The sequence below is a fragment of the Mastigoproctus giganteus genome, chromosome 7 (assembly GCF_048544385.1).
Source record: "Mastigoproctus giganteus isolate SK-2022 chromosome 7, ASM4854438v1, whole genome shotgun sequence".
Classification (NCBI taxonomy): domain Eukaryota; kingdom Metazoa; phylum Arthropoda; class Arachnida; order Uropygi; family Thelyphonidae; genus Mastigoproctus; species Mastigoproctus giganteus.
The window spans coordinates 137,370,507-137,391,366 of NC_143581.1; the positions used below are offsets into that span (position 1 = coordinate 137,370,507).

The 20,860-nt window shown below is 38.8% G+C and overlaps 1 protein-coding gene across 1 annotated transcript in view; it reads right to left on the reverse strand.

Moving 5' to 3' along the window:
* Window positions 1-20,860, reverse strand: part of Pdk1 (Phosphoinositide-dependent kinase 1) — a 595,617-nt gene that overhangs the window by 140,022 nt on the left and 434,735 nt on the right. The window contains exon 11 of the mRNA XM_090377106.1: window positions 6,343-6,579. Within this exon, the coding sequence (XP_090233232.1) occupies window positions 6,343-6,579 (237 nt within the window). The remainder of the gene's footprint in view (window positions 1-6,342; window positions 6,580-20,860) is intronic.

Consider the following 20,860-nt stretch of genomic DNA (forward strand, 5'->3'; position numbering starts at 1 on the left):
TTTGAAGTTGGACAGGAAATGGATGTTGGCTGGTGGCAGTATGTGTTCGGACTGTTTTGAAAGTGAGAGCGGGAATAATAGAAGCCAATTCAGAAGAACAGTGCCCATGGAAGTATCTGTAGAAAAGGCATGATGCAGAAACAGTACATCTATTAGACAGAGAGTGGAGAGATTCTGCTACAGAGGAGTCATTAATTAACCATGGTAACCACGGTTACATTAATATTCCATGGCAGGGCAGATTTGTGATTTATACAGAGTGAGTAGCTGTTTGGAAGAAAAGTAATGCTGAGAGCGAAATAGAAAACCAAGTTTTTCAGATGCAGAGGAATCATTTGTAATGTCCTTGTGCCAAAAGAGAGATTAGAAGTCAGAGTAATCCCCAAAAGAGACACATCACATTGCTTAGAAATTGGAGTGCCACTAAAGATAAGCATAGGAGCAGAAGAATCCTTTTTGCGAGATATAAGACAAGACTGAGTTTTACAATGGTTGAAATCAACTAAGTTGTCTTTGCCCCACTGGAGAATTACCTGAAGATTGGCATTTAAGGAATTGGTAGCAGATTTTCGAGAAGTTGAAGCTGATTGAGCAGGACAAGGTTTCTCAAAATGAAAAGTGGAATTCAATGTGCTATCATCGGCAAAACTATGGATAGGATTTCCAGTCAATGGAAGAAGGTCATTAATATACAAGAGGAAAAGAACTGAACCTTGGGGAACACCGGCATTAGTGGAGAAGTTAGCATTAGCATTAGTAGAGGCATATGATGCAAGAAATCAAGCTTATTCAGCATCAGCCAAAAAAAAAAAAAAAAAACACAACCACTGCTCCCATTTCACCCCTCCGTTTGTTTGAAATACCTGTCAAGCTGAGCCTTGAATTTGTTTAGGCTATCAACTTCAACGACAAGTGATGGAAGTTTATTGCACAAACCAACTGCCCGCTGGCTAAAGGCAAATTTCCGCACATCTATCCGACATCCGTCCTTCCTCAATTTGAATTTATGCCCTCTCAGGTGATTATTCTGAGCAAGAGGAAGAATCCCACTGGCATTGAGCATGCTCAAGCAATTCAAAGCCTTGTACACCTCTATCAGATCAACTTGCCGATGCCTAGTCTCCAGACTCTGTAATTTGCAAAACTTAAGCCTTTCTTCGTAAGAGCAACCCTTTGTTCCATTCACTAATCTTGTTGCCCTTCTCTGTACTCATTCCAGCAGCTCTACATCCTTCTTGAAATGAGGCCTCCAGACCTGTATACAGTACTCAAGGTGTGGCCTGACCAATGCCTTATACAAGGGAATAATCACATCCCTATCACTGCTAGAAAAATTCCGGTATATCATTGACAAGACACCATGAGCTACTCTTGCAGCTCGTCTGTACTGCTCAGAGAACTTCATATCTGCCTACACAATTACCCCCAGGTCTTTTCATTCTCTACCACTGTCAGCGTAGTACCACAGAATTGATACGTTGATCTGGGGTTACTGTTTCCCATATGTAGTACTTTACATTTGTCAATGTTAAACTTCATTTGCCACGTCTCAGCCCATCTGCTCAACCTTTCCAGATCCTGTTGCAGCAGCATAGCATCAGTAGTGTCCTTAACAACCCTGGCAACCTTCGTATCATCTGCAAACTTGGACATTAAGCTTGATATACCATCATCAATATCATTTATAAATACAGAAAACAACAATGGACCCAACACTGAACCCTGAGGAACTCCACTAATAACATTAGTCCACGTTGAGCAGTGTCCATTGATTACCACTCTCTGTCTTCTGCCACTCAACCATCCCTTTATCCATAGTAGCAATTTGCCTCCAATGCCACACTGCTCCAATTTGTGCAGCAGTCTTCCATGCGCAACAGTATCAAAAGCCTTTCTGAGATCCAAATATGTAATATCAAAGTTATTCCCTGCATCCAGTTCTTTTGTGACTACATCATAGTATCCAATCAAATTGGTCAGACAAGACCTGCCCTTAACAAAACCATGCTGTGTCTGAGCTATAACTGAATTCTTGTCTAGATGATCCTGCAGTGCTTCTTTAACCAGTGCCTCCATTAATTTTCCTGGAACCGTAGTTAAACTAACAGGTCTATAATTACTTGTGTCAGCCTTTGATCCTCCTTTGTGAATTGGGGTTACATTTGCACATCTCCAGTCTATGGGTATCTCCCCTGAGTCCAAAGAAGCTCTCATAATTATGGCTAAGGGTTTGCTTACTTCCTTTGCTGCCTCCTTTAATATAACTGGATAGATCCCATCCACCCTGGGTGCCTTTTTTATGTTTATCCTCAACAATTTCTCCTCCACTTTCCTCTCAGTTATTAGAAAATCATCTAGCACACTGCCAATGTTCACTTCACTTACGACATTCCCCTTCCTGAATAACTCCTCATGTGTGAATGTAGATGCAAAATACTCATTTAGATTGTTTGCCACCTGAGCAGGATCCTCAACTGTTGAACCATCAACATCCAGTGGACCAATCTGATTCATCCCTTTCCTTCTTGAGTTTAAATAGGTAAAGAACTCTTTTCTGTTTTTCTTTGCATCCTTTGCCAAGGATTTCTCATAATCTGCCTTTGCCTGCCTAATCTCCTTTGTGACTTGGTTACAGACCAACTTATATCTATCATAGGCTTCCATGTCACCCATTAATTTGTATGTATCCCATGCATTTTTCTTCTCTGCCATATGTCTCATTAGTTCATCTGACAACCATTTAGGCCTGAACCTTGAACAATATTTCTTGGATGGTATATAAAGCCTGGTAGCTACCAAGATTAGTTCCTTGAATGCTTCCCATTTTAAATTTGCTGTTGGTAACATCATCAGTTGGTCCCACTGTATAGAATTTAAATACTGTCTCAGACCATCATAGTCACCTTTACGAAAGCAAAAACCCTTCCCTTTACCTCTGATGGTAGTTACCTCCTTGAGTAAATTCTACTTCAGCACACTGAAGTTAGAAGACAGAGAGCCATCTATCATCACCTCAGTGAGCGATCAGAGAGAAAAGTGGATAACCAAATACAAAAAACACTTGGCAAACCATAAGATGGAAGTCTGTTTAGAAGACCTTTATGCCAAACACGATCGAAAGCCTTTGAGATGTCAAGAGCAACTACTTGTGTTTCACCAAACCTTTCTATTGAATTAGTCCATAAATGGGTAACATAAGCCAAAATATCACCAGTGGATCGACGTTGACGGAATCCATACTGGCGATCGTTGATCAGACAGAAGGTTTCTAGTTAGTTTAAGAGTTGGCAGTTAATTGATTTCTCCATTACTTTAGAAAAAATATAAGTAATTGGTGGGACGATAATTGGATGGGAGGGATTTGTTACCCTTTATGGCTGGATATGAGCAAATTTCCAAGCACAGGAAAAACACCTTTGGAATAAGAAAGTGGAAAAAGGAGTCAAAGAATAGGAGTAAGTTCAGGAGCACAGGTTTTGAGAACAAGTGGAGAAATACCATCTGAACCTGGAGCTTTCTTAGCATCAAGATTCGTCAAAATCCTTCTGACATCCTTTTGATGGAAGACCACAGGAGGCATTGAATGGAGCATGTTGGGAATGGTGGGAGGTGTTTTACGAAGATCATTAATACATGAGTTGGAAGAAAACTGGGATGCTAGCAGGTCAGCTTTATCCTTGGCTGAAGTGACAACAGAACCATCTGGTTTGGATAGAGGTGGGAGCAGAGATGGGCAAAAGTTGCGGCCAATAGCTTTGGCAAGAGACCAGAATGCTTGGCTACCATTAGGGTAAGAAGCAAGTTTTGTACTCTTAGCCTGTTGAAACTCTAGTTTGGACTGATTAATAACTGTGTTACAACTGTTATGAGCTTTGGTGTAGGCGAAAATTAAACTGAAGAATTAGAAACAAGACAATTACGATATGCAACATTCTACTCTTGAACAGCCTTAACACATTTATTGGAAAACCAAGGTAAGGACGAGATTTTAAAGTGGAGTGTGGGATAAAGGATTCCATTCCTGTAAGAATAATATCACTGACACAATCTGAGCAAACGTTGACATCAGAAGTTTTGAAACAGTAATCCGACCAAGGAAAAGAAATCTCGCAGGTCATCCCATTTTGCATTCTTGTAATGCCAAACAACACAAGGTTGGGAATAGCCATGAGATAAAGGCTGCACTGGAGAAGAGACAATCATCAAGTTGGGATCTGAAGTGCCTAAAGGACCTCTCACTTCGACCGTGTACTTAGAAGGGTTGTTTATGTGAAAAAGATCAAGCGTGTTGGTTGTATAATTAGGATTGTCTGGTATTCTTGTAGGTAAATGAACAATCTGTGCAAGATCATTAGTAATTGCAAAAGCTTCAGCATCTCGACCAGCTGGGTCGGTGTGACTACAAAACGGAAGCCAGCTGGAGTTGTGAACATTAAAATCACCAAGGAAAATTACCTCACTGTTAAGAAAGTTGGACTGGAGAAAGTCAATTTGCAAAGAGAGGAAGTCAAAGAGTTCCAAGTGATTAGTGGAGTTGGGAGAACGATAGAGACAACAGATGAATTTGACACAATGAGGTAGAGAGATTTTAAGCCAGAGAAGATCAAAGAGAGAAGATTCCAAATTGCCAAGTCTCTGACAGGGCATAGAGCGAATAATTTGAGCATCTGAGATGAGCAGTAGTTGAATCAACCAATAACTGAGGTTCTGTCAAAAAAAGTACATAAGGTTTGGCCCACTGGAGAATTACCTGAAGATCGGCATTTATGGAATTGGTAGCAGATTTTCGAGAAGTTTAAGCTGATTGAGCAAGGCAAGTTGTTGTTGTTGTTCTTTGGATTTTAGGAGCATTAGCAACTAAGGCCATATTGCTCCGTGGATATGTGGTCGTCATTCCCTGACCTTTCCGCATCCTCCGTATTTGGTGGGCATGGGCTTGAACCCCAGTCTTATCAAGAAGCGTGTGCTATGCCCTGGTGCTCCTGCCCACCTGGCTACGGAGGCGCCGAGCAGGGGAAGGTTTCTCAAAATGGAAAGTGGAATGCAATGTGCTATCATGGGCAAAACTATGGTTAGGATTTCCAATCAATGGAAGAAGGTCATTAATATACAAGAGGAAAAGAATGCAAGTGGAAATGGACATCATTGAGATTAGAAATGAGACCACGTATATTTGTGAAATGAATTAGGAAGTGCTTGGGAGATTTAGATCTTTTCGCAGATAAGCTTGCTCTATTAGTTTAAGAATTCATGCTGTATTCAATAGTAAGAAAAAGTGGGTGGGACATGCTGTATGATGTAATGAAATTTTTGTATATGGCGTACACATGGTAACAATATAACCAGATCCTTGACATAACATGGCCTTGACAATGCTCTCCCAGTCACTTCGGACTCCCTCCAGTCACTATCTGGCAGAGTAGAGGTAGCAAGATTATATACTAACTGATCTGGAAGCCTCCTAGAGAGTTACCAATTGGTTTGGTCCAGTGTACCAGCTAGCGGCCGACCTGCAAACTCCGTTTTAGAGCTGTACCTTCGAAATATAAGGAATATTGGATCTCGCCAATCATACTGCATGATGGAAGAGAAAGGGAAGGGTTGACCGGAACTTAGCTCTAGAGACTAAACATGGGCTCCACCACTTCAAGCCTCCAATAAGCAAAGTGGTGGTATTGCACCGGTTGATGAGAGTTATCTACCTAGTACTGCCTGGTAACATAGAGGGGCAGCATTCCTCCATGTGGTGTGGGCGCCACACCTCGACGCCTGCTTATGTTGATTCACACCTGGGTGGTCACCCACCATGTACTTGTGCATGGAGGTTATACCCAGGATTACTAACAGTCCAACCATCGTGAAGGTGCGAGCAGAGGATTTGGCTGTCACAGACCGTCTGGACTTCTGCCGAAATTGGGTCCACTTGACTTGATTGTCACCCGAATATCAGTTCCATGAGCATTTTAGACTCCCAGGTAGCAAGTACAGCTTGTCGCATATCTGAGAGAATGTCTGTGACAACCTCAAGGATCATAACAAATTATTGTTTTGGTACTTGAGTTTGTCACAAACTCTTGGAAACAAATTATTGGTGATGTTATTTGTTGACAAAGTAACATTACCAATTACCAAATCTGTGTAAGTAGAGGGCAAGTTGATAAAGTTAAATGAGAAAATTAGTAATATCTGAGATATGACTGAAAATATTTCAGGGATTGTCATCTTACCCCTTTTGTCCCCCCAACCCATTCTACTAATATCCAGTGTTACCAAAGAAGTAGTGTTTAAAGCTACTGAATAACATGTAGACATAGAACAACAAATATATTTACATATCAGTACCTTTCTTTTGTCAACTAAGCCTTGTTTCAAAATAAGATTGCCTTGAACAAATCGATTCCATGGGTTATGCTGTGATTGAGCCTCAATACGAAGAGAAAATTCCCCAGGTTCAATATCTAAAATAGATGGTTTCTTAATCATCCTGTTACATGTATCCTCATCCTCTTCATGTAGCGCAAGACCTAATAATCTTGTCATTTGCTTATCATCCAATCCAGGTTCCAAGTGATCTGGAACCTTGAAAAATTAAAAACAAGTTGACTGTCAACATTAAAATATGCAAAATTTCTCAATTGAAACTAAAATAAAAATTAACAAATAATACTCATTTATCATGTTTTTTTTCATCACATAAAATAAATTAAAATTTATAAGATAAATATTCATATAATTTATTTGTCACTCATTTTTATTTCCATTTAATTTTATTTGTCATTCACATTTAAGATGTGTAAAAGTAAATGACAAATAAACCAATCATAACAAAAACAGTGATTGCAACACCTAACATTCTTTTTTTATTTTTGGAAAAAAGTTTTTTGTTCCTTTTATTTCTGCTAATCCTAGTATACTAATATTTTATCTCTTCTTATCTTAATGTATTGCAATATTATAAAAATGTTGTTTTTCATACCTTTTATTATTAAAAAAAATAAATATGTATATATATATTAATTTGGCTGAAAATTAAAATAAAAAAGTTACAGACAAAATTTAAACATGAAACCATTAGTTATTTTCCAGTTTAAAAACTATTTAGAATGCAAAATTTCAAACATATTTCTGTTATTATCTATATAAATATTTTTTTGTTGAAAATTAAAAAATACAGTAAATTTCCATTATTATTATTATTATTATTATCATCCCTATGATACAAGGAAGCCTGAGGCTTATGCTGCACCAGGAAAAAAAAAAGTTCCCGAGTAACCCTGAGACAGACAGAGTGGGGGGGGGGGAGAGAGAGAGAGAGAGAGAGAGTCAAAAGTAGAAGGGAATCACCAAGGAAGAGAAGAATGATGATATCCAGCTCAGGACCCTGGACCCTGGGTGTGCCAAGCCCATACTCACCAGATGTGAGCCCCCCGGGGTTATAATTCTTCTGCTCAGGGTATGCTCCTGCTTTTAGTACTTTTTTTTTTTACCCTTGTCCATTTTCCTTAATGGTACAATAACTGGTGTTTTTTGTGTTCAACATGGTATCAATAAATTTCATTAAACAGCATTATTATTATTATCTCTGTATGATTATTACTATAATTTTCAGTATAAATTATATTATAATTTTTATCTGTCTATGATTATTACTATAATTAATACCATATAATTAAGCCTAAATCACTAAACAATTTAAGGTGATATTTCAGGCATCTTAGTGATACCCATCATCAGACTATGCTGCTGTCAGACTCCTCTTGCCAATGCCCACAGAAACCAGAAGTGCATGCATTTCAGGTTTCTGGAGCATCGGCAAGATGCTCCAGAATTGGCAGCATTGGCAGCTCTTTGACATCATTCTCCTGGTCCTTCTCATGGTCTCCCCTGCTCAGTGTTAGTACATTTTATGATCTTGAAATAATATGTTTGTACTGAGACTGTGCAGGTATTTATGGCTTTGTTTGTGTAGTTTAGTTTTGGTTTTAGCAGGCTTCTGAGTTTCTGATGGTATTTCTTGGTCACATGGAGCTTGATCTATATGTGATCTAGATGTTTAGCTTGCATCATCCCCAGTACTTGTGGGTCTTTCCCTCAGCCATGGCTTTGATCTGATTACCGGTTTTCATCTTGTAGTTTTTCTGACTGGTTTCCCTGATGCAATCCATGGCTCATGCATTTGTCTAGTTCGAATATTTAAAAAAAGTACATCTGTAATTATCAGTATTTTAAAATTTTTCTTGATTTCATTTAATCAATGCAAAATAATGAATGATCAATTTTTACTGCAATTATGCATAACAGTGTATGGTGCATTCCATTAGAAAATGTACTGCCATGTCCAAATCATGTTTGCAATTGGATAGATTTATTTGATGAAATAGCAGTTAATTTTTTAAAAATATTTCTAAAAATAGTTGTGGATTAACAAAATAGCTGGGTTTCTAGCTATTTTGATAATCCACATCACCAAATTAATGAGATTTTCAATGTGCTACTAAATATGTAGTGGTGATGGTTCTTTATTTTCTTGGTGCAAAGAATTAATTAATTTATTGTTATTTTATTATTTTTACTGAACTGGCAACAGGTAGTCTTGAAATTTCCTCAGAGAGCTACAATGCGTGTAGCCCCCCTGAAGAAATAAATCAATGTGTACTCTTAACTGTTTTTCATTACACAATTTTAACGAAAAACAGACCAAGAAATGATTATAAAGGGTGGCAATAAATGAAAGATATTTCAATATATATTTTAAGAAGTACAAGGTAATCAATGTAAGCATTATAGGAAATGATAATAACTCAAAACTTTTCCATTGGATGAGGGAAAAGCTGAAAATAACCAACAAGGTGTGACAGAGGTGAAAGTGCAGATGGTTCCACTTGGACAACAAACTTATCTCTTCATTCCTTTCAAAACCAAGTTTGGAGTTATTAATAACTGTTAACAACTATTTGGATACAAGATAAAATAAGCAATAGTAATCTACCACGGTGCCATTTCATTAAGTCACTGTTTCTCAATGTCAGTACCATTAGACTGGCTTCTGGATTGATGAGGAATGAAAACTAGTGGAACTCTATTTCCAGTAATTTCTTGCTACTGGTACTACTCAACTGCAGTAGTACTAGTGGAGCGCTCCAGTACTATGCAAATCCTGTACCAGTTATGAATACTTTTGAAGGTCTGCTAACTACAACTGTTTTTGTTTTTATATTTATATAATTACAATGGATTGTTGTGATGTAGTATAGTTGTGATGACTGCTTAAGGTTTGTCATTTGTGTTTTTTTTGGAGAGGTGTAGATTAGAAACATAATACTGGAGGAATTCTTAACCTTTCACAAATATGAACATATATATATATATATATATATATATATATATATATATATATACATATATGTTTTTTTTTTTTTTTATGAAAGGGACCAAAGGAGTATGAAACTACATGTACATCAATCACATCTGTATATGTACAGATTCTCCTGAAACTCTATAGAGATGTACTCCCATCTACCAACTACGTTTATAAGAAATAGTAGGTGTTTTTATCATTGTGCGAATTTCAAAAATCGATACAGCAGAATGTACCCTTTTAACAAGATCCAAGTGATGTGGATCTACACAAGCAGAGACTGAATAAATTCTCTGGAATTAAGATCCAGAAGATGGTGAAACTGAATCATATAATACATACATAAGCATAGAAGATATTATTGCATCAGAAAAAGAAAAAAAAAAATTAATGATAAGCTTTTTTTTTAAATTTTATTTTTAGAAAAATCTCACTCTTCTGTTTGGTTATAAGTCAACACAGAAAAAAAAAATTTACATTTAAGCATTTAAATATGTAATTTTTCAAAGTTTAGAAACTTCCAACTTCCTTGGAAAAACTCCCTTCAGGTGATGTACATACCAGACAATTCTGCACAGACATGATAGGAGGGAGTATACGTTGAGAGCCTTGTCAACCAGTTCGGCCCAGGAGAGACTGTTTTTACAGGGATGGGACATGCTTGAATAAAAGAAGTGCAACAATATTCTCTGATGATATAGTGGCACCGCAATTATAGGTGGGTCAAAAAACTGATAGCCTAGGGGGATACATAGAATAATACACTTCAATTCAAAAAAGCAAAAATCGTCCCTGTTCCAAAGGGAAACCACTGTAACTCTATCAACAACTTTTGCCCAATAGATCTACTCTCAGTTTTTTCAAAATTATTCAAAAAAATTATTATAGCAGACTCGTGGGTTTTCTTGAAGTAAATCAGCTCATCCATCACAACAGTATGCTTATTGCTCTAAAAGATCCACTGATCTTGCAATTGTTGACTTCTGCTCAAGGATCATTGAAAAGGATCACTATGCTATAGCACTGTTTTTTGACTTATCCAAAGTTTTTGATTGCATAAACCATAATATTCTATTTAACAAACTTAATAATCTTGGCTTGAGAGGGAAAATTAACCTTCTCCTTGAAGACTACCTTACTGATTGGCCGTTTGTCGTAAGAACAAATCAATCATACCCCAACAACTGTTATTTCTCCAGGGGAGTACCTCAAGGCTCACTTCTCGAATCTACCCTATTCGTTATTATAGCAGACTCGTGGGTTTTCTTGAAGTAAATCAGCTCATCCATCACAACAGTATGCTTATTGCTCTAAAAGATCCACTGATCTTGCAATTGTTGACTTCTGCTCAAGGATCATTGAAAAGGATCACTATGCTATTCGTTCTTTATATTGATGAATTCCTTTCTCTTCTTCCATCTTCTCCCCTAATAGCATATGCAGATGATATTTCCATCCTGATCATAACCCTAATCAGCTTCAACTCACGATCTCTGCCTTGCTCTCTGTAAGAACAAATCAATCATACCCCAACAACTGTTATTTCTCCAGGGGAGTACCTCAAGGCTCACTTCTCGAATCTACCCTATTCGTTCTTTATATTGATGAATTCCTTTCTCTTCTTCCATCTTCTCCCCTAATAGCATATGCAGATGATATTTCCATCCTGATCACAACCCTAATCAGCTTCAACTCACGATCTCTGCCTTGCTCTCTGTGATGCATAACTGCTACAGAGAGGCAGTCTTTGTTTACAATGTTTTGAAGATACCAAAGTTGGCCCCTCTCTTCAGATCCTTTTTTTATAACCATAGAAGAAGAAATATCGTACAATCTAAGAAATTAAGCCAACATGAAGGTTCCACTTTTCAGAAAAGCCACAGGTCAGAAAAATATAAAATACAGACTTCCTGCAAAAATAAAAAATGTCACTTCACTAAACCGATTCAAGAAACTACAAAATGAACACATCACCAGGATTTTAAAACCACAGAGGAAACGATTATAAAAATGGAACTAATGTACAAATGTTAAAGGAAGCAGTTGGCAAATAGTTTTTAAATTTCTGTGCATATATCTCATCATTTTTCTTTTCTCTCATCATTTATTTGTAAAAATGTTCACAATGATATTATAAGTAATGATGGTTTACGCATCATCATAAATTGATGGTTTTTTGCACATTTCTGTAAAGAAATGTGCAAAAAACTTCAATTTATTTGTCTTTTCTGTTCAACATTACCTGTACAATTTCAGAACTGTATATTTTTCAATTGTATATTTGTATATTCATAATTTTTTAAGGGAACACCCCCTAAAAAGTCATTGGAGGGTGTTCTCCCTCCTTTTTTGCTGTTATCTTCCAAAAAAAGTGTTAATAATACACTTTTTTGGAAGATAACAGCAATGAAATCTCAGACAGCTTGTTTTCCAGGCTACTGCATGTTAATACATGCAGTAGCCGGGAAAACAAGGTGTCTGAGATTTCAGGCCCTGCTGAGGGTCATCATGGAACAAATGAATACAAGGGCTGTGTTAAGGTAACTAAGAGTAAGAACATATGCATGTAATAAATTATTATTATTATTATTAAATAGTTTAACTAGAGCTGCAAGCAGAAGTGAAAGTGATTCTTGCATTTCTACAACTCGTACATGCAGTAGCCTGGAAAACAAGGTGTCTGAGATTTCAGGCCCTGCCGCGGGTCATCCTGGAACAAATGAATACAAGGGTTGTGTTAGGTAACTAAGAGTAAGAACATGTGCATGTATACTTCCTTGTATACTAATGCTAGGACCATTGTAATCTGATGAATTTGAAATACCGATTAAGTCGCTGAATGTAGACACTGTAGGAATAATAGAGGAGACGTGGTATCACTCAGACTTAAGCGATGCTGAATTTGAATATGGAGAGTAACAGTGGTGCATTATACCTTCATGGGGCCCAAGAAAAAATGGAATTTGGGGCCCCCATCTATACCTTTATGGGGCCCAAAGCAAAATGGAATTTGTGGGCTTCATCTAAAGAAAAAACAAATAAAGAAACTTTTCAATTTCATTTTATTGCGAAAACAAAACAAATTATATGACTTAAGAATTAAATATAAAATTTCATCAAATCCAGTAAACCATTTCTGAAAGAAATGTAATTTTCAAATCACTCTTCAATTAAAGGTCATTGATTTTGGCAGGTAGAAAGTTCAGTTTCCAATAAAAAGCACTTAAAAAATATTAGTAACAAACAGCAATGAGTTTTTGAAACAGTGATTTTGGGGGGACCCTCTGATCAGGGCCCTAGACAGATGCCCTTTTTGTCTATAGAATAATGCACCACTGAGAGTGCAATGCAATGTATACAGGAAGGACAGGAGAGTTGGAGGGATTACGTAGTTAGTTAAGAAGAATATTAATTCTGAGGCAGTGCATCCAGTTGACTTGGGTGCCAAGTGCAATGTTGAATCAGTATGGTGTGATATACTGCACTGGATAAACAAAATTGAGTGTAAGAGTGTGTTAGAAGCCTAATGACTGTGATGAATATACCAAACAGCAATACAGGGAAATAGAGTTGGCAAGCAAATCAGAATGTCTCAAAATGGGTATTTTAACTCTCCAGATGTGTTGACTGGAAATTGTTGGTTGGTCACCCACCCACCCACACACACACACACAAGACTCTTGTGGATTTCTTGGATGACTGTTTTCTAAAGCAGCACGTTAAAGATGCAACAAGAGGAAGCAATACTCTTGTTCTTGTTATCAGCAGTGATTCTTCATTAAGAATCTGCATTGAAAAGACCCCATTGGGTTGCAGCGATCACAGTGTACTAATGAGGAATTTAACGAAAGACATTACTGTCAAGTATAAATGGAAAAGCTTTTGCTTTCGTAAGGGTGGCTACAGAGGTCTCAAACAGTTTTTAAATTGTGTGCAATGGGACCAACTGATGATCTTACCAAGAGCAAATTATAAATTGGAAGTATTCAGGGAAGTAATCAAAGAAGTTACTAGGCTTCCACACAAACAAAGAAATACTGTTCAAGGCTTAGAACAAAATGGATGTCAGATGAACTACTGAGACATGTAGCAGAGAAGAAAAGTGCATGGGATGCATATAAACTGTCATGTGATACAGAACTTACGGAAGATATAAATTAGTCCGTAGCCAAGTAACAAAGCTGAGAACTCTCTGCAAAAGTATGCAAAGAAAAACAGCACAGACTCCTATGCATATTTTAACAGTAGAAGGAATGGTTTGAATCACATTGGGCCACTTCATGGGTTAACTGTTGATGATCATGTTCAGATTGGGGATAATTTGAATAGGTATATTGCATCTACACTCACATGTGAGGAATTCTTCAGGGAAGGGGATGCCAAATGTTTAAACTCTAATGAGAGCTAAATGACCTTGTGACAACTGAAAGGAAAAGGGAGGAAAAATTACTGAGGATGGTAATGAAAAAGTCACCTGGGGTGGATAGAATCTATCCAATTATGTTAAGGGAGGTAAGCAAACCCTTAGCAATAATTATGAGAGAAATACTGAATTCGGAGAAAGTCTCTAATGACTGGAGATGTGAGAATATATCCCCAATTCATAAAGGTGAATCAAAACGCAACATTAGTAATTACAGACCTTATCACGAAAGGGCCTGGTGTACTGGGGTTCATAGTTAAGAAAAGAAATACAGTATAATTCAGTGAATGTATTTAATCACACAATAAATACAATATAATAAGATACAGTAGAAGCTTCTGAGGCTGACGAATCTCTTTATCAACTAATAGATTGAAATTTAAATTCAACTGATATAGTTATGTGTGCAGTGAGCTGAGAGTGAAGTCATATTATTCAAGCTGGTTTCCTATTGTTGTCGCACGGACATGTGCTGTTTTACTCCAGAGTTTGTTGAGGTGTAAAATGGTTGTCTCCAGGATGGGGTGCATTCTCATGCCTTTGCAGCGGTTTACGGCATTCAGATTGTTCAATATATTAAGTGATTCTAGCCATGCGCGGTGGCGAAAGTGTTGTGAGTGGTCCACTATTTCGAAGTCACGCCTGGGATCGAAATCGTGGTTGGTGGCCCAAAAGTGCTCTGCGACTGTAGACTGGTCAGTTTCGGCAAGCCGGATTGCTCTGTCATACTCTATAAGGCGATCTTGAAGACATCTTGATGTCTCACCTATGTAGCAGCTGTCACTGTCTCTGCAGTTGATTTGCCGTGGACGTGCCTTTTTGCCGCTCTTGGAACAGAGAAGTTTTTTCTGATTTATTAGTTTAAATTGACATATTAACTTATTTTCGAGAGTAGCTTTATATTACTATTTACGGTACTTAAGTTTAAAATAACTTAGATAGAGATTTTTTAGGTATTACTTAGTATCATAAAGGGTATCAAATCCACGTGTTTACCGTTCGTAATTAGCTGCCATTGTTACAGGAAAATTAATCAGTAAAATCTATTAATCTTGTCGAACTTCACTGGCAATTAAATTGTACTTTTAACTATACATATAACCACTTAGGTTACGTAACATAAATAATTAGTAAAAACAAATAATTAATACATAACTTGATACGGAAGTTATATAAAGGGATTTCGTAGATAACACTTGTTACTGAAACGTAAATATTTCGTAGATAACACTCGTAGATTTCGTAGATAACACTCGTTACTGAAACATAAATATAGCGTTATAACTGTGTTGGGATACAAGTTTAGGATTCAATTTTGTACTCAAATTGAAATTTTATTGAAAGTAAATCGAAATCATGACTCAAACCAGAGCAGCAAAGCAAAAGGCTCAAGCTAATGGGAATGCTGTGGCTCAGAGGAGAACTGAGGGGGGCAGTTGCCCTCTGAATCACAGCCTTTTAAGATGCTTGATGCTTATTTGCTTGATGTTTGCGGAGCAGTCAGGTATGGGACATGATACTGCCATGGAGGATGTCTTTGTATGTGCGCGATGCAAGGAGTGTAAGGAAATCAGGCGACAACTCAGCGTTGTTATGGGCCTATATGAGAGCTTGAAGGACAGGGTGGATGCCCTCGAAGGATTACAAGTGAGGGGCCCATCAAGCTCTCAGCTGCCCACACCAATACCAGAGCTTGCACTTGGTCATCGTGCAACACAGCGGCAACCCCCAAGGCAGAATGCGCTGGTCCCAAAGGAACTAGTAGTTGTTGGTGACCCTATTGTCAGGGAAACGGGAAATATGCTTTGTAAAAAGGATAGGTGGAACAGGACCAGAGTATGTCTGCCAGGGGCAAAGGTTGATGATGTTGTAGAGCGGATATCATCTTTTAAGGGCACAAAAGGTGATATAGTTGTACACGTTGGCACTAATGATATTAAGAGCAGGAGACCGGCGGAATTACTTAACAAGTACAGGTCACTGATGGAAAAAAGCCATGAATTAGGGTTGAATTTGAAAGTGTCTGCAATTCTGCCCAGACACGATAGGAGGGAGTATAAGATGAGAGCCCTGTTGATCAATTCGGCCCTGGAAAGATTGTGCAGGGCTCAAGGGGTAGAATTTTTTTCAGCCTGGTCTGTACTTGTTAACAGGAGAGACTGCTTCTACAGGGATGGGATACACTTAAATAGAAAGGGTGCAAGAATGTTTGCTGATGCTATCGAGGCAGTGTTAGGTGCGTCGGAAAACTGCTAGATTGGGGGGATACAAGGACTAATAGATTAACAGTAGCCACTGGCAGAGGAGAAAGTGATTCTTGCACTGCTTCTATTGGAATGAGCAGCAGCCTGGAAAATAAGATGCAGGATATTTCAGAGACTGCTGGGAATCATGGGGGTACAAGTGAACACATGGGTTGTGTTAGGGTGGCTAAGAGGAAGAGCAGGTGCATGTATACTTGCGTGTACACCAATGATAGGAGTTTAGTAAATAAATTTGATGAATTTGAGGTATTGCTCAAAACATCAAAGGCAGATATTGTTGGGATTTCAGAGACGTGGTGTCACACAGATATAAGGAATGCAGAACTGGAATTTGGGAATACAATGTCTACAGAAAGGATAGACAGGATAGGAAGGGAGGAGGGGTTATGCTATTAGTTAAGAAACACATAAAATCCAAGGAAGTGAAGGCAGTCGACATTGCTGGACAGTGCAGTGTCAAGTCAGTTTGGTGTGACATAAGCATTGGGAGATCAAAATTGAGAGTAGGAGTGTGCTATAGGCCTAATGACTCTGATGAGTATAATAAGAAACTGTACAGAGAAATAGAGTGGGCCAGTAAATCAGAGAGTCTTATAATGGGGGATTTTAATTTCCCAGATATTGACTGGAATTTGGGGGTTGGTCACTCAAACACTAGTAAGGCTTTTATGGATTTATTGGATGATTGTTTTCTACATCAGCATGTTCGGGAGGCAACTAGAGGGAGTAATACTCTTGATTTGATTATCAGCAGTGATTCTTCATGCATTAAGAATCTGCAGTTAATGAACCACTAGGTGACAGTGATCACAGTGTTCTGAAGTGGGAGTTATTCAAAGAGGTAACTACTATTAGGGGTAAAGGGAAGGGGTATTGCTTTCGTAAAGGCGACTACGATGGACTGAGACAGTATTTAAATTCTATACAGTGGGATCAACTGATGACATTACCAACAGCAAATTCAAAATGGGAAGCATTCAAAGAACTTATCTTGGAAGCTACTAGGCTTTACATACCAACTAAGAAATATTGTTCAAGGTTTAGGCCTAAATGGATGTCAGATGAACTAATGAGGCATATGGCAGAGAAGAAAAATGCATGGGATACATACAAATTATCACGTGACACAGAAGCCTATGATAGATACCAGTTGATCTGTAACCAAGTTACAAAGGAGGTTAGGCAAGCGAAGGCAGATTACGAGAGATCCTTGGCAAGGGATGCGATGAAAAACAGCAAAGAGTTCTTTACTTATGTAAACTCTAGAAGGAAGGGGATAAATCAGATTGGTCCACTTGATATCGATGGGTCAACTGTTGAGGACCCTGCTCAGGTAGCTAACAAACTAAATGAATATTTTGCATCGACATTCACACATGAGGAGTTATTCAGCGAGGGGAATGCCAGAGGTGTATTCAACTCTAGCAGTAAGCTAGAGAAACTTGTAATAACTGAGAGTAAAGTGGAGGAGAAATTGCTGAAGATAAACACAAGAAAGGCACACCTGGGGTGGATGGGATCTATCCATTTATATTAAAGGAGGCAGCAAAGGAAGTAAGCAAACCCTTAGCCATAATTATGAGAGCTTCCTTGGACTCAGGAAAGGTACCCATGGACTGTAGATGTGCAAATGTGACCCCAATTCACAAGGGAGGATCAAAGGCTGACACATGTAATTATAGACCTGTGAGTTTAACTTCTGTTCCTGGAAAATTAATGGAGGCACTGGTTAAAGAAGCACTGCAGGATCATCTAGACAAGACTTCAGTTATAGCTCGGACACAGCATGGTTTTGTTAAGGGGAAGTCTTGCCTGACCAATTTGATTGGATACTATGATATTATATACTTGGATCTTAGAAAGGCTTTTGATACTGTTGCACATGGAAGACTGCTGCACAAATTGGAGCAGTGTGGCATTGGAGGCAAATTGCTGCTATGGATAAAGGGGTGCTTAAGGGGGAAAAGACAGAGAGTGGTAATCAATGGACACTGTTCATCGTGGACTAATGTTATTAGTGGAGTCCCTCAGGGTTCAGTATTGGGTCCTTTATTGTTTTCTGTATTTATAAATGATATTGATGATGGTATATCAAGCTTAATGTCCAAGTTTGCAGATGATACGAAGGTTGGCAGGGTTGTCAAGGACACTACTGACACTATGCTGTTGCAACAGGATCTGGAAAGTTTGAGCAGATGGGCTGAGAGGTGGCAAATGAAGTTTAACATTGACAAATGTAAAGTACTACACATGGGAAACAGCAACCCCAGAGCAATGTATCAAATCTGTGGTACTACACTGACAGTGGTAGAGAATGAAAGGGACCTGGGGGTGGTTGTGCAGGCAGATATGAAGTTCTCTGAGCAGTGCAGATGGGCTGCAAGAGTAGCTCATTGTGTATTGTCAATGATATATAGGAATTTTTCTAGCAGGGATAAGGAGGTGATCATTCCCTTGTATAAGGCAATGGTCAGGCCACACCTAGAGTACTGTATAGAGGCCTGGAGGCCTAATTTCAAGAAGGATGTAGAGCTGCTGGAACGAGTACAGAGAAGGGCAACAGGATTAGTGAATGGAACAAAGGGGTGCTCTTACGAAGAAAGGCTTAAGTTTTGCGAATTACAGTGTCTGGAGACTAGGCACCAGCGAGGTGATCTGATTGAGGTGTAGAAAGCCTTGAATGGTTTGAGCATGCTCAATGCTGATGGGATTCTTCCTCTTGCTCAGAATAATCACCTGAGAGGGCATAAATTCAAATTGAGGAAAGACAGATGTAGGATAGATGTGCGGAAATTTGCCTTTAGCCAGCGGGTGGTTGGTAGGTGGAACAAACTTCCATCCCTTGTCGTGGAAGTTGATAGCCTAAATAAGTTTAAGGCTCAGCTGGACAGGTATTTCGAATGAACAGACGGGTGAAGTGGAAGTGGTTATTTTTTATTTATTTATTTTACTTTTTTTTTTTTTTTGGCTGATGCTGCATAAGCTTGCTTTCTTGCATCAAATGCCTCTACTAATGCTAATGCTAAATGTTAATTGCTGCATAAGAGAGGTGTGACAGGGGTCTTCACACTGGAGACAAGTGAATGGGTTTCTGCAGGGTAACTGTACACATTTGATGTTGTAATTTCTGAGGATTTTTAAGATCCGACCTGACACGCCTGGATAGTAGGGAATGTAGGCGGAGTGTATACTGCCTTGATTTGGGGGTCTTGGGTGGGATGTGAGTTCTTGTGCTTGTAATAGGCATCTGTCTAGCATATGGGATGGATATCCACATTTGGTCAGGTCTGTCCTCACAAGGGAAATCTCGTTGCATCTGATTGCATCAGTGCTGGAATGGCTCCAAGCCCTGGAGAATAGGGTGTGGGCAGTGCTGTTGAGATGACTGGGTGCATGGCCGGATCTGTAGTTTGTAAATTGTCCACACCACATGGTTTATGGTATACCGAAGTCTCTAGACGTGGGCCTATGCGTTGCACGGGAGCACCTCGTTGACTTCTAACTCTAGAGTAAACTGTATGAAATTAGACAGGGAATTAAGGTATTCTAGTAGTGCTGTTTCAGAGCCACATGGTATTACAGTGAAAATATCGTCAACATATCTGCACCCATGTTGGAATAGGTACAGGTGGGTTCAGGTGTATCTGCTCCTCTAAATCTTCCATGGCAATGTTGGCTACTACGGAACTGACAGGGGCACCCATGGCAGTGCCATGTACTTGTTGGTAGACTGAATCCTCAAAGGTGAAGATGCTGCTTGATAAGCATAGGTTGAGGGCGGTGCAGATGTCATCAGTGGATAGTGATGTTCTGGTCGGAAAGCTTAAGTCGTTCTCGAGGAGCCTTCTGGTGCAGAGTAAGGCCTGTTGGATGGGAATTGAAGTGAATAATGAGACCACATCAAATGATGCCATAATAACACAATGATTCTTAATTACAGACCTGTTAGCTTAATGTCGTTCCAAGGAAAATGATGAAATCATTGGTTACACAAGTTTTACAGGACCATTTAGACAGGCATGCAATTATAATGCATCACATTATGGATTTGTCAAGGGGTGGTTTGTTTGTTTGTTTGTTTGTTATCTAGTTTTTAGAAGCATTAGCAACTAAGGCCATATTGCTCCGAGGATATGTGGTGGTCATTCTCTGACCTTTCCACATCCTCCGATTTGGTGGGCACGGGCTCGAACCCCGGTCTAATCAAGAAGCGTGTGCTACGCACTGCTGCTCCTGCCCACCTGGCTACAGAGGCGCCCTTGTCAAGGGGTGGTTTTGTCTAACCAATCTGATAGGTGACTATGAGTGACCAAGATAATGGATGTAAAAAATAATTTTGACATCAGATACTTCGATTTCAGGAAGTCGTGGATACTTTTGCACTTAAAATACAGCTGTACAAACTGGAGCAATGTGGCATTAAGGGCAAGTTACTGCTTTCGATAAAGGGTTGGTTAAGTGGAAGAAGACAGAGTGGTTATCAATGGGCGCTGCTCTCCTTGGACTAATGTTATTAGTGGAGTTCCTCAGAGTTCAGGCCCGTCACCACCAAATACGGAGGATGCAGAAAGGTTAGGGAATTACCACCACATATCCCCGGAGCAATATGGCCTTAGTAGCTAATGCTCCTAAAAAAAAAAAAAAAAATAACAATAATATTAACAATCACAGTTCAGTGCTGGGTCCATTGTTGTTTTCAATATTTGACAATGATATTGATAAAGTATATCAGGCTAAATGTCTAATTTTACAGATGATACAGAGGTTGGCAGGGTGGCAGTTGAAGTTTATCATTGACAAATTCAAGGTACTGCA